The 13,806-nt window shown below is 37.9% G+C and overlaps 1 protein-coding gene across 4 annotated transcripts in view; it reads right to left on the reverse strand.

Moving 5' to 3' along the window:
• The window catches only part of WDR33 (WD repeat domain 33), a 112,269-nt gene that overhangs the window by 51,129 nt on the left and 47,334 nt on the right, over positions 1-13,806 (reverse strand). For all 4 annotated transcript variants that reach the window (XM_039253225.1, XM_039253224.1, XM_039253226.1 and 1 more), the window contains exons 5-7: positions 10,599-10,694; positions 10,261-10,412; positions 8,464-8,561 (exon numbers count right to left, since the gene is read on the reverse strand). In XM_039253225.1, the coding sequence (XP_039109156.1) occupies positions 8,464-8,561; positions 10,261-10,412; positions 10,599-10,694 (346 nt within the window). The remainder of the gene's footprint in view (positions 1-8,463; positions 8,562-10,260; positions 10,413-10,598; positions 10,695-13,806) is intronic.

Below are 13,806 nucleotides of genomic sequence, written 5' to 3' on the forward strand. Positions count from 1 at the left end.
TTAAACTTAATACATAAAATTTTAAATAAAGATAAATATAAGGCTCAGTATTTAGGTTTTCAACCTCAAATCTAGAGTCTATTAGACTGGTTTATGAGTTTATACAAAAACAAATTTAGAGGCGCCTGGGTGGCTGACTCTGATCTCAGTCAGGCTCTGTGCTGATAGTGGGGAGCCTGCTTGTGTGTGTGTGTCTCTCTCTCTGTCCCTCCCCCACTCTATTTCTCCAAAAATAAACTTTAAAAAAAATGTAGGTTTTAGATGATTAGTGTGCATCATGCCACTGCCTTCCCCCTTTAGTAAAAATGGGTGTTCAGAATGGTGAAGCTTAATTCTTGACGAGAGAGACTCAGAACAGGGGATGACCCAGAAACCATGAGAAAGAGTAAAGGTATTAAGTACTCAACTTGGATAAGAGACTCTTAACTGTCATTTTCAAATATTTAAAGGATTACGCATGAAAGTAGGGTTGGATTTATTACATAGATCTAGAATTTAGGGGGTGGGGAGGATATATCATATTTGGATTTAACTATGGAAATTTTTTCCTATAGAAAGATAAAAGAGAGGCCTGATGTATGAGCTCTTAAACCTTTCCTGGCCCAAATCCAGAGGTTTGCTTGCCAGTGGTCAGGAAGATCAGAGAAGGCATTCCCTTTTCAGTCGGATGGTTCTGGGGAGGAGAAATCCTACCTAACCCTACTCAAAGGCACCACAGGCCCCCTGTGGTGGCTGTCCCTTCCAGGTGTTCCCTTGGGATCAATACAGTATGTAAAAATATCAGCAAGTTAAAGCAGATACAACTCAACTGGGCTAATCCTCCAAGTAATGTGTGACATGCTAAAAGCATGGTAATAATGGTAAAGTTTGCTCTTTGGGAGCAAATAGAATTACACTAAAATACCTTCAGAAAGAGAACTCAACATATTGGCTTTGAGAAATTTATTAGTGCATGTTGGAGAAACTAAGACTAGTTTATGAAACAATCCATAAAAAAGGATAAATTGAGGGGGGGCGAATATGACCTAGAAAATATACCATTTATTTTTTAATGTTTTATTGATTTCTGAGAGATAGAGACAGTATAAGCAGGGGAGGGGCAGAGAGAGAGGGAGACACAGGATCTGAAGCAGGCTCCAGGCTCTGAACTGTCAGCACAGAGCCTGACACAGGGCTCGAATCCATGAACTGTGAGATCATGACCTGAGCCTAAGTTGGACGCTTAACCAACTGAGCCACCCAGGAGCCCCAAAAATATACCATTTCTTGATTTCAAGGTGCTTCTTATAAATTCCAGACGTAGGACTTAAATCAAACTTTAAAATGGTTTTCTGATACATCATTAAAATGTAAAGGGAAAAAGTTAACTACTAAAATAACAGTACTAGGTCACCCGCATGCCTCAGTTGGTTGAGCCCTTGATTTCAGCTCAGGTCAAGATCCCAGGGTCGTGGAATCGAGCCCCATGTCGAGCTGTGTCGAGCACAGAGCCTGCTTAAGATTCTCTTTCCCTTTGCCCCTCTCCCCGCTTCCACTTGCTCACTCTCTAAATTAAAAACAAAAAAAGCCAGTATTTGATTTGGTACTTAACCTCCCTCATTGACAAGTAACTATTTTTAATGATACCATACTTTAATCATTTAAGGATCTACCCACCAAAAATGAAAAAGCCAAAAGTATATTACCTATTTATCTAATTTCATCAGTTCTTTCCAATGCTCTGAATTTTAACTTTAAAAACTACCAAAGATAGGGGCGCCTGGGTGGCTTGGTCAGTTAAGCATCCAACTTTTCTTTTTGGCTGAGATCATATCAAAGTCATGAGCTCAAGTCCCACATTGGGCTCTGCACTGACAGCCCAGCTCCTGGTTGGGATTTCTCTTATCTTCTGTCTGCCCACCACCTACCTACCGACCCCCTCCCCGCTCAAAATAGGAGTAATAATTTAAAATTATTTTTATTTTTTAAATTTTATTATTTTCGGCTCATAACCTGAGCCGAAACCAAGAATTGGATACATAATTGACTAAGCCATCCAGGCACCTCTAAAAATTTGTTCTTTAACTATGAAAGATCTAATTAGCTAGGAAGCTCTAACAATATAACCAGGTAAACTAATTCATCACCAAGTGGGAAATTTCAGCCTCACTCAAAATAAACTGAAGCAGGAGGCACTTGGGTAGCTCAGTCAGTTGAATATCCAACTCCGGCTCAGGTCATGATCTTATCATTCGTGAGTTCAAGCCCCACATCAGACTCTGTGCTGGCAGCTCAAAGCCTGGAGCCTGCTTTGGATTCCATATTTCCCTCTCTCTCTCTACCTCTCCCCTATTCACGCTCTGTCTCTATCTCTCTCAGAAGTAAATAAACACTGAAACGAATAAAAATAAACTGAAGCAATTATAAAATATTTAATGCAAAGATGCACACCCTTTTTGAAAATCGACTACCTAAATTATTATTTTTTTTTAATGTTTATTTTTGAGAGAGAAAGCAAGCAAGCGAGCGAGACAGAGCACGAGCGGGATAAGGGCACAGGGAGAAGGAGACATATAATCCAAAGCAGGCTTCAGGCGCCCAGCTGTTACCACAGAGCCTGACGCAGGACTCAAACTCACTAACCCTCGAGATCATGACCTGAGCAGAAGTCAGATGGTTAAGTGATTGAGTCACTCAGGCACCCTCAACTGCCTAACCTATTAATCATTGTGATTTGTTGCTGTAAAAAAACCAGAGTCTTTTATACAGAAGAGTGTCTGGAAATTGCTAGGCTCTTAACTAAAACACTATGAGAGCAACAGCATGCAACTCTAGCATCCTAAGAAAGCCACAGATCTATTTTCAACAAGTTTTTGCCATATTATGTGCAACATTTGAAATAAGTACAGAGAAAGAAAGCCCAATATAAAAATCTAAAACAATGCCTGTAAAAATGTGAATGTACCATATAAAATGAATATTTCAGGGGCACCTGAGTGGTTCAGGCAGTTAACAATTTAACTCGATTTCAGCTCAGGTCATGATCTCCCAGTTCATGGGTTTGAGCCCCATGTCAGGCTCTGCGCTAACAGTGCAGTGGGAATTCTCTCTCCCTCTTTCCCCCTGTTCTCAATGTCTCCCCTTCAAAATAAACATTTTTTTTTTAAAGAGAGAGAGAGAGAAAGAGAGAGAGAGAGAGAGAGAGAGAGAGAAATTCAGAGCTCTACACTAATTTCTGAAATAATATGCTTCAGAAGTCTTGTTAAGATTCTAAGTCTTTTTCCCACTCATATGCAGATGATTCTTTAAAGAATCTACCATAATCCAGTCTTTACAGGAGAGCAAGGGAAAAGAGCCTTAAAATAAACTCCTCCTCAAAATAAGAAAACACCAAGAAATTCTGTGTCCATATGTAAAATTGGTCTACATGGCTATTTGGATGATTAAGTAAGATGTGCTTGAAGAGCTTTAATATTAAAATATGCTATGTTAGTGGAAAGAGCTATTCTGATACAGGCTTTATTTTACTTTTTTTTTTTTTTTTTTTTTTAAATAAGAAATTGGTGTTTCTGGCTTTGTCTGGGGGAGAACAGACAGGATTTTGAGGAATGTTTTGTAAAACATTATACAAAAAAAAGTAGGTTCGTTAATCATAAACTATGTGGTTTGCCAATTTTACTTTAATAAATAAAATTTTTTCCAGTAAAGCATCAAAGATTTTTGGAATATTCAGACTTCATAAACATGTTTTCACACAGTTCAAAACACACTGCTGAACCGAAAGATCTCTGCAGAGGAACTGATATCATTTACTAAAGACCACAGTCAGTGCAACAAGGAAGGCAGACACAGGGATTTATCTAAAGCACTAACAACAGTCTTCTTACTTTTTGGTACTCAGGGGTTCATTTCCTCTCCAGGAGTGCTAGATCTGAAAACTAAAACCAGACCTCACCCCCGAAAAGTCTCACTATAACCCCTTATGTTTATGTTCCATTTACATAAACTAGCATATACCTTATAACCCATTTAGCTTGAACTATTCATTGTAGTTTACATTTTTTTGTTAAATATATCATACATTGAAAACCTATAATATGGACAGTTTTAAAAATGGTAAAATGACCTTGAATATTTACATTCCCTCCCTCTAACTACACCCTCCACTCTCCCCAAAACTCTGTACTTCTGTCATCACAGCTTAGGAAGACATCATTACAAACCCATGCTGATGTCACTTTTAAAACAGAGAAGAGGCAGTTTAACATAGTAGTTGAATACGAACTCTGGACCAAAAAACCTGGGTTCAAATCTTAGTCCCACCTCTTTTAAGCTACCTGACCTTAAAACAAGTTTACTTAATTTTTCCATACCTTGGCTACTCGTTTGTAAAATGTGGAACAAACAGTATTTAGTTCATAGGGTTACCAGGAAGATTAAATAAAGTTCTTAGAACATGCCCAATATACAGGTAAGTGTAATATGTCGGATATAGTTAAGCAAAACTATAGCACACTAAAACTTGTACATTGTGTTCTTTTGAAGAGTTTGCTTCTCACTAAAATTTGTTTCAGTGTTCTTATTCTGTTCAACCCTTCTCATGTACATTCTAACTCTACACTGATAAAACTACACTTCTAACACTATCATGACTCTTTTCTCACATTCTCCACCATCTTAAGTATGTAAAAATATCTTCTATACTAAACTTTTTTAAATATTTAGAGAGAGAGAGAGAGAGCGCGCGCGCAAGAGAGCACCCATACTGAGAGCACAGAGCCCAACGCAGGGTTCTATCCCACAAACCATGAGATCATGCCCTGAGTTAAAATCAGTTAACTGACTAAGCCACCCAGGCACTCCTACTACTAAACTTTAAGAAGGAGAGTGGTGTCATACCTTTTAAAAAGATTCTTCTACCAACAGTAGTATACATACAGCATATGCTCATTAATTAAATAAGTGGATTTTAATGGCTCTGTTCCACTTGGAGTCAAATGCATAAGTATCAGTAAACTAGAGACTCATTTAGTCTCATGTATTCCTGGTGCTTAAAGGGTCTTTTAATCCCACCCATATACTGAGTGCTCTAAAGAAAAGAAGAATAGGGGCACCTGAATGACTTAGTCAGTTAAACATCGGACTCTTGATTTTGGCTCTGGTCATGATCTCATCATTGTGAGATAGAGACCTGCATTGGGCTCTGCGTGGAACCTGATTAAAATTCTCCCTCTCCTCCTCTCCCACTTGTGTGTGCTTGCTCTCTCAAGGAAGGGAGGGGAGAGGAGGAGGGAGGAGGGGAGAATCACTGTGTATAAATTATACTGACTTGCATATGCTTTAGTAACGAGTGCTACATGACACTTCTCAATTTTACAGTATATTCAATTTCATACCTATGGACCAATCAGCATCATCTTTTGAGTTCCAAATCTCCTAACAACAGGTCTATGTTCATTTTAACCTTAAAAACCTGATTACTTTCTCTTGTGTAACTTCCTCCTTTTCCAAGAAGCATGAGAAGGATCTCCGAAAGGACACTAAAAGGCACTGTAAATTCTGCGGTCAGCAGTATGGCATCATGGCCTCTGCCAGGCACAGGGATCCTATATGCTTATAGCTGATGGTCTACATTAAGAAGATGTGGTAGCTGCCTTCAAATAAAGGGCTGCCATGAAGAAGAGAGTATAGACTAATTTTTTGTTATCCAGAGGCAGGACAAGTTATACAGAAGCAGATTTCTGATATAATGAACTTTCTGAAAACTAGAGCTATCCAAAATTGGAAAAGAGAATCATCTGAGGTAGTGAATACTAGAACACTAAAAATGTGGATGAGTAGAAGACTGGTTTTTAGGAAAGATGTAGAAAAGGTAAGTATCTGAAGTACGTGATCATAAACACTCCCTTCAATTAAAATGTTCTTAGATTTTTCTTCACACTAGTGGTCTGACGCACAACACTAACCAGGTGCAGGAGTATGCTTACCTGCCCGATGTTTCAGTCTGTGTGGGCTACGTGAACGTCATCCCTCCATAGAGGCCAACTGACATTTTAGATGTTAGAAGGTCCTACCTCCCCCAATTTGTTTGACTTTGTGATCCAATTTTCCATGTAGAAAAGCTAAATTAAATTCACTTCAAATTTTATATGAAGAATCTCACAGCGGCCTTGAGACAACTGGAGTCCCATCACCCCAGGGATCCTCAACCCACAAGCAAAGGATAGGAAAATCATAACAACACCGGTCCGTTTTATAATCACCGCTAAAATTCAGAAAACTTAGAAAAATGAGGAATCACAGAAAATGGATATTTGGAACCTAGTAACTTATCTACTATACCAGACCTGCTATTAGAATTACTACTTGGGTGGTACAATTAACTTGGTTTAATATATTCATATTCGTCCCATATACTCATTGTAGTACTAAGAAAAAATATTTTTAAAAGGAAGCAAAAATCATGAATAAGCTAGAACATACAACCTATAAGTAATGGAGGTCCATTACACTTTTGTGTATGTTTGAAATTTCCAGAGCAAAACTTAAAATATTTAAACTTAAAAGAGCCCCCACATAAAATAGAAAATTCTACTCTTAATTAATATAGACAGGATGCTGGTATATTTTTTAAGCTATAGGAAGAACAGATAATAACTCAGCATCCATTTACCATTATCCAAATTCACCTCAACTCAAATCTGAAAATATTAATTGCTAGAATATCTCATATACACTCTAAATTCCAGAAGAAAAGTTCTTAATTACTATTTAGAAACAGCTATATTACCAAATTGAGTTAACATTTCATTAGAACATGGAATTGAAAAATGTTATATGGAAGGTTTTCTTTTTTAATCCAAGATCCACAGTGATTTTATATCAGACTTCATAATTATTACAGTCCTTCCTAGTCCTCTATAAAAGTAATTGTTTTGATACTTGAATATTGCTTTTAATAACTACAATTATTGTGTTTCCTCTTTATTTCTTAGGATTTTCAAAGCCCAGAAAAAGTTGTCCATCTTATTTCTGTTTAACAGCTAAGACTTCTTCTATGAAGACTGAGGAAAGATGCAACATTAGCGTAGCCCTAGGCTAGGAGTCAGGTGAAAGGATTCTAGTCCTGGATCTGAACTCATTTCAGATGACCTTGAACATGTCATTTACACCTGCGGGGTCATGATGCTCATCCATAAAATAACTCTGGCTAAATGATTTCAGGTCTGACGTGGTACATCACAGCTGTCATGGTGGGCACACTCCTTGATAGGTACAATATATACCCTATGCTAGCTACCACCACACAGTGAGTACTGTGGATGAACCCACACCAAATGTGCAAAGCCAGGAAGGTTTAAACAAATATGATTTCAAAAAATACTGGCTTGAAATATGGGTTACATTTTTTTCAAGGGCATTTATTTTCTTATCTAGAAAGCATCAACACTGTAGGCTGTAAACTAAGCTCTGGAATACTGAAAAAAGCTAATAATTTAATCAATACTGGAACAGAAAGGAAAATTCTGAATAGTAATTTCTTGACCCCCAATGTCTATAGCACCCATGTGTCTACCCTACGTTTATGTGTCAGAGGAAGATGTTACTTTTATGGTATACTGGAATTAAGTGGCTGGAGTAGAATGTTTGTTAAATCAGTACCAATTCAAGATAAGCATTTGAGAAAACTACCTTCCTAGTTAACAATAAACCATGAGATTAAATGTTTTTATTAAATGTAAATTTTTTTGTCTCGATATTTGTATTACATATATAAAACACAGTTAATCCCCTAACACCCACTGAATCCACATAAATGCTATTGATAAACTTAGCATTTCCAGAGCCCTACTTTATGAAGTCTAAAATAACCTAACCCAAGTAAAAATACGGATTTCTTTTGTAGGAGGGAGTAATTCATAAATGTTAGTTTATAATTATGAAATCAATAAAAGTAAACAAAAAATCCTTCCAAAATTTAATAACAAGTGGGCCATGTAGTGTATAAATGTGGTATACTTAAAATACATTTTTCTAAACACCTGTTTTCAGAAATAGCAATAATGAGAAGTACAGCTGTTGATACTTCAGTTAATCATTGAACTAGGATCTCCAGGAGAATGTGAGCCATCTAAACAAAAATTATAGTGTCATTATGTTGGAGAAAGCTACCTTGGCTACAAGACAGAAAAAGGAATATGGCCCTAGCAGATAGAGATAAGCAAGTAATTGGGGAGGTGAGTGGAATGACAGAAGGGGAACAGTTGTATTTAATTTATAGCTCAAAGAATTCAAAGATTTTAATAGTAGTAAAAATCTACAAAATGTGAAACAGTTCAGGTTTCTTTAAAGAGGCTGGCTGAGACGGTGTATATGTAAAAAAAACTAAATGGAGATGTAAGCTGGTATTGTGGTATTGTGATGATTTAACCACAAATGCCTTCCCTATTTAAATATTCCAATCAGGACTGTTAGTACACGTACCTCGGAGAATTCTTTCCTCATGGCAACGAAGAAAGTCCCAGATTCTAACAGTGCCGTCATCAGAGCATGTAGCAAATTTATTATCCGTGGGTGAGAAACTGTTACATGAAGACACACAGCAGGGGAAAGAAGTCAGCATTTAACAGATTATCTGTGCTTCTCAGACAGGGAAAAATAAAAACACTGTGCTGCGTTATAAACAGGAGAGGGAAGTACTCCAACAGTGAAGAGGCCCTTAAAGAGAATGTCGTCAAAAGCATCTCATCAAAAGAAGAACTCAACACAGCAGTTGCTTCTTAGTTTTCAATCATCCATATTCAGAGACCTTTACTGGAGTAGTATTAGTACTGATGCTTCCCACACTCCCCACAGTAGAGTATTTCCTATCTGTCATACTAACAGAAAACGTGAAGCTCATTTAAGTGTAGAAACTAAGTGAAACCTATTTTTGCAATATTCCTGTAAACATGCTTTTAAATCACATAGGAATACTGCTCAAAAAATTAGCATCAGCTTCTTCTGCCTGGGAAACTTCATGAAGGATGAGCTGTTTTGGACAGGCTACTTAAAACTTGTTGCTAAACATGTCTACATACAGTGTTTCTCGTTTATTTGAAAGGTCTGCGGAAAACATTCACACCTTCTCCCTGGCAAGCTATTCCATGAATGTTGCTCCTTTTAGGGAAAACTTTAACACAGGGACCTGCAGACTGTGTTTGAAGCCAAAGATAATCTCCTGCAAAGGACTTTGACATCTTTACCTCCTTGCCGTGAAAGAGCACCACGTTTCTCATCTACCTCTAAGAACTTCCTTGAACTTTTGAGTCCTATGACTAACAAAGAACCAACCGTGAAAACTCAATGTATAGGCAGGACACTAAAGCATAGTCTTTGCAGAAGCATGTTTATCCAACAATTTTTGTTAAGGCTCTGAACGTAGAAACAAGTGACTGCAGTGGATGATGTTTCTATAAAGATGTCAACCTCCTCCCACACATGGGCGGTACGACCGTAAAGAATGCTGCTGAGCTTTATTCTGAGGCTGCAGCAATTCTTCAGCTTGTTTTTGAAACTCTGTTTTCCAGTTTTACTATACATATCTCATTGATATGTAAAAATATACAACTCACTGAAAATATTTTAAACTCCACTTATTATTATACATTTGCATAAATGATGTTCTCAACAGTGAATCAGAAGAAAGTCCTAGAGTCCTCTTGACAATGCTTTGCTTAGTTTCAAAGCTTGAAGAACCCATTTGTTACTCCATTACGTTTGCCACACCAACGGTCACTTGTGAGTTTTTAGTCCTACTACACTTTCCTTTTGAAGTCGTGGCATAACCAAGCCAACCAAGTCTTCACTTAAGCCTTTTTTTCTTGTATTTTGTGTGAACTCTGAAAGTGTTTTCTGTAGGCTTTAGATTTTATTCAGTTGTATAATTAAAGACTGAATTCTTTATTTGGAATGAAAGATTCTTATCTTACACAGTAGGTAATAAAAAGGAATAACGTATACACATTATTAACCATAAATGAAAAGAGAAAACCAGTGCAAAATGCGGCAGACAGTACATCTCTAACATATTGCAAAGGCTGATACCGGGACAACACTACTTCAGAAAAGTGCCAGCAAAATGGTGCGTGTGTGGAAACAAAGAAAAATACTGTGTTTATAAGGTGCAGAAAGTACCCCAGAATCTGACAGAGCCCATGCATCTCTGCACCCAGAATACACTTAGAGAATAATTTAACCATGACAATAGGGACTACAGAAAATGGTATATTGTGTATAAACCTGGCCTCTCTAATCGCCTCCTTATGTGCCTGGAACATCTTGACGTTGTTCATGTTCGACTGCCAATATTTCACATATCCTCCATGGTCTGCTGTCAACATCCACATGTCATTATGTGACCAAGTCATGGCCCTCACTGGGCTATCATGAGCCTGTGAAAACATCAAACATTTTAAACATTATATAAAAGAATATATGACAGAAGGCTTTACAGGAGCAGACATCAACTCACAACAATTATTTGTCCAATTTTAAGTTTAAAATGCCAATAAAGTAACTGTATCTCCAGTTCTTTACAGTACCACAGGAGGGCGCTACAGTCTGATGATTACTGTTACCTGTAATATTGTTTCAAAATTGAAGGTGAGTCCATTCCACAAAGTGAACTCTCCACTAGAAGCCCCAGTGACCAAACGCCTTCCTTCTGGAGTCCACTAGGAAAGAAAAAGAAGGATTTCCAAGGTCACAAATCCTCAATCTTAGTTAATTTTTTAAATATTTAGAAACGATTTAGAAAATATCCAATAATCAACATCAAATAGACAATACTTTCACTTAATCGTAGTTCAGATTTACCAGCAAGTATTTTGTCAGAAAAGAAACATATTAACACAGTGCAGGGAAAGCTCTAGCACTTTTAGCTCATTAACTAAATTAATAAGAGTAAATGCATTATAAGTATCTGGTTAAGTTACACACACCTAGCCACATTAAAGAAAGAGCCTTTAAAAACAAAATTTGCAAAGACCACATTTTTCTAGGATACAAGGCTGGCTAACACAAATAAAATGGCCCGTCACCACAAAAAGTGAAAGAATTACATCCGCTAGTGGACCAATTCAGGCAGAATAGTGGTGTTTTATGAAAAAGCTAATTTAAGGACACTAAGGCTATCAAACTTTTCCTGACACCAAAATGTACTTTAAAAAGCTCTCTGTTGGGGCGCGTGGGTGGCTTAGTCGGTTAAGGGTCCGACTTTCGCTTAGGTCATGATCTCGCGGTTCGTGGGTTCGAGTCCCCCGTCGGGCTCTGTGCTGACTGCCAGCTCAGAGCCTGGAGCCTATTTCAGAGTCTGTGTCTCCCTCTCTCTCTGACCCTCCCCTGCTCACGCTGTCTCTCTCTTTCTCCTAGAAATAAATAAAAATTTTAAAAAAAAATTTAAAAATAAATAAATAAAATAAAAATAAAAAGCTCTCTGTTCACAGTATCAGGCAGTGATAAGTCTTATACTGATCTACTTTCCAAAACATATAACACTCATGACTAAAGCCACAGCAATATTTTAATGCCATTACCTGCATACTGAAGGGAATTTGTGATATATGCTTATCAACTCAAAATACAACATATTTTTTCTTAACTTTTTACTTTCAAGTTTCCATGGCAAATTACACACTAATTTTCCTTAGACAATATAAATACACGAACTGAAAATACAACAATCCCATTTTCCAAACTAAAAAGTGTGACACAGAGTTGAAAACTGGAAATGTGCTTATCAGAAGAGCAGGATGAGATAACATAAAATAAAGACTATTTGAGGGCACCTGGGTGGCTCAGTCGGTTAAGCGTCCCGACGCATGGTTTTAGCTCAGGTCACAATCTCACAGTTTGTGAGTTCAAGCCCCACAACAGGTTCCCTGTTGACAGCTCGGAACCTGCTTGGGATTCTTTCTCTCTCCTCTCTCTACCCCACCCCCTGCTTGCTCACTCACTCGCTCTCTCTCAAAATAAATAAACAAAAATTTTTAAAATTAAGGGGTGCCTGGGTAGCTCGGTTGAGCATTCGACTCTTGGTTTCAGCTGAGGTCATGATCACACTGTCTGTGAGGTTCCAGCCCCACACTGGGCTCTGCTCTGACAGCACAGAGCCTGCTTGGGATTTTCTCCCTCTCTCTCCCTCCCTCTCTCTTTCTCTCTGCCCTTCCCACACTTGCACATGCACTCTCTCTCCTCAAAATAAATAGATAAAAACGAAAGTTAAAAAAAAAAAAAAGACCACTTGGTAAACCTGGCTTTTTATTGCTTACCTGCACATCACAATTTTGACTATTATGAATAAAATCTTCCCTACTTTCCCAGTTCCTGTTATCTGCTATGGATCCCAACCAAGTAAAAATATAGGCAACCAAACAATAGGCACAGGACCCTGTTTTTATGTCTTAATTTCTTATAATTTGGACTATGCTTCCACTATGTGCAAATGTCTCCTAAGACCTTACAGTATGATCCCCAAATAAGTAATTTATCTATCTAATAAACTGTAATACAATTTTACCCTTCTGTACCGTGATGTAAAATGCTCAGATTTTATTCATTTCAAAAAGATTTTCTCTATTATGTTAAGAAGATATTTCATACCGGGACACCCGGGTGGCTCAGTCGGTTAAGAGGCTGGCTCTTGATTTCGGCTCAGGTCACGATCTCACGGTTTGTGAGTTTGAAACCCACACCAGATTCTGTACTCAGAGTAGAGCTTGTTTTGGATCCTCTGTCTCCCTCTTGCTGCCCCCTCCCAACCCCCAGGCTGCCTCTCTCAAAGTAAATAATGTTAAAAATAAAAATTAAAAAATAAAATTAGCTGCACACCTTACCCCTTTTCCCAAATTTCGTGATCAACAAAATTATACTACATACTGGTTGGCTCTACCAACAAAAAAAGCCATTAAAATAAGTGTTTCTTTACGGATGTTTTCTACTGCTTTAGGCCCTGGAAGCCAAGAGGAGACAAATGACTGACTGCAACATCTCGCCCAGCCCTTCAGTTCTGCCTACTCTCCGCCACACCCACTATCAGAGGGGTTGCTTATTATGCTCTTCTGCCAAAATGTCCGCCATAACTATCTTTTCTCTGTCCCATTTTTGTTTTCCATTTCTTATTTGCTCAACTCTGTTAACTATCTTATATTTCTGGACTTGATGCACTGCTAACCAACAAGTACATTTTTACTTAGAAAATCACAAAGAAGGGGCGCCTGGGTGGTTCAGTCAGCATCTGACTTCGGCTCAGGTCATGATCTCATGGTTTGTGGGTTCAAGCCCTGCGTTGGGCTCTGTGCTGACAGCTAGCTCAGAGCCTGGAACCTGCTTCAGATTCTGTGACTCCCTCTCTCTCTGACCCTCTCCTGCTCACACAGTCTCTCTCTCTCTCTCTCTCTCTCTCTCAGAAATAAATAAAGCATCTAAAAAAAATTTTTTTAAAGAAAATCATGAAGAAAATGATTATACTATCACAAATGGTAATATTAACTGGATACCTAGGAGACAAAGATGGGAAGACTATTCCAAACCCTTCAAATTTTCAAGTTTTGAACCATGTCGATCCACTATCTACTTAAAAGTATATGTTTTTTAATTTCACACCAATGTGTTGAGTGCCTTCTATGTACCTTAATGGAGCTAACAATTATGGCTGACCATTGGTCTTCAGCTCTTCACAAGTGTTTTCCTTAACACCAAACAGTTTTTGTTAACCCTGAGATGCACTTCCTAAACAAAAGCATCCCTATTCAAGAGCAAGTCTGAGACCTGCTGCAATATAGATCC

Source organism: Hyaena hyaena, unplaced genomic scaffold (assembly GCF_003009895.1).
Source record: "Hyaena hyaena isolate Hyena2069 unplaced genomic scaffold, ASM300989v1 scaffold_441, whole genome shotgun sequence".
Lineage (NCBI taxonomy): Eukaryota > Metazoa > Chordata > Mammalia > Carnivora > Hyaenidae > Hyaena > Hyaena hyaena.